General features: G+C 42.3%; 1 protein-coding gene across 1 annotated transcript; it reads right to left on the bottom strand.

The window, feature by feature from the left end:
• Positions 1–804: 804 nt before the first annotated feature.
• SARC_16627 (hypothetical protein) lies at positions 805–1,044 on the bottom strand (the record flags this gene model as incomplete). The annotated part of the gene is made up of 1 exon (XM_014289272.1): positions 805–1,044. A coding segment is annotated over one exon (240 nt), but the record flags the coding sequence as incomplete, so codon positions are not given.
• Between the last annotated feature and the right edge of the window lie 175 nt (positions 1,045–1,219).

The following is a 1,219-nucleotide window of genomic DNA, read 5'->3' on the forward strand; positions in this document are numbered from 1 at the left end:
TATATATATATATAGATCGGTGATGGGTATATTGATACTTAAAAACAGCACGTGTCGTAAACATACAGCATCTATGCAGTTGATATCAGCGCCATAATAAAGAAGCAGCTTAGCCATTCCCACATCCCCAGTCAGTGCTGCAAAGTGCAGAGGGGTTTGTTGCACCTGTGTACGATTTACGACAAGTTATTTTAATTTAAGACAGGTAAATTCGTCGTAAAAGGCGACCGCCCACGTTGAATAGATCACATTTATATTAAGCAAGAACGGCATCGATATCGAAGGACCGCTTTAGTCCTTATTACATCACTCGGGACAGGATAGGGGTTCATGCGAAGACAACCAGAACGAAAAACCCGGCATCCGACACAGTCCAAGTGTGAGGATCTATATTGAACAATGACATGACTTCTTTGTATGGTCTGCTGTCTCCGGTGCATGTACGGTACACAGCGATTGAGGTTCGTGTGCGCGTAGTCTCGTAAGACAGTGAAGTCAGCTTGACAACTCAGGGCAATTACAGCGGACAAAATGCCACTTGCATACATATACGCTCACGTATATGTCGGTGTTAGATGTATCCGCCGAATTTGACATTTGCTCACGCACAAATTTGAAGAAAAGAAAAGTATCTGATCCAGTAACGATTAGACTAACAAAACATGCGACGATGTATACATTCTTAATATATACGATAGGCCTATACCGTCCTACATATACGTATTCACAAGCTGGTATGTGCAGACAATCTATTGTGTCATAATACATGCCAATATATTCCACACGTCCATCGCTTTGCCCTACCGTATCTCTCATCTCCACGTCAAACCCAGCTGCCAGCATGGCTCGTACTATGTCGTATTTGCCATCCTTGATAGCTCTGAAGATGTTCTGCTCTACGTGGTCCATGTTTGCTTCGTTCTCCTCATTCTCAACACTGTAGCATATAGAGCACGGATTGAGCAATTCACCCAGTAAAGACCGAACTGAATAACTCATTATTTTTGTTATGTTTTGCAACTCACCTCCCTCCCCCTTCTCCATTCTTGTACAGACAGCTAAATGCTCACGCAGCTTGATACACTTTGAAGTACTACCAATACGGGCGCTACGAGCTAACTTGAAATGATCGTGTGCAGGTAGCAGTATGTATATAATTTTTTGGTTGCATAACAGAAATCATATACCCGAGTACATTGCCTAACATTTAGGAAAGATA

Source organism: Sphaeroforma arctica, assembly GCF_001186125.1.
Source record: "Sphaeroforma arctica JP610 unplaced genomic scaffold supercont1.8534, whole genome shotgun sequence".
Lineage (NCBI taxonomy): Eukaryota > Ichthyosporea > Ichthyophonida > Sphaeroforma > Sphaeroforma arctica.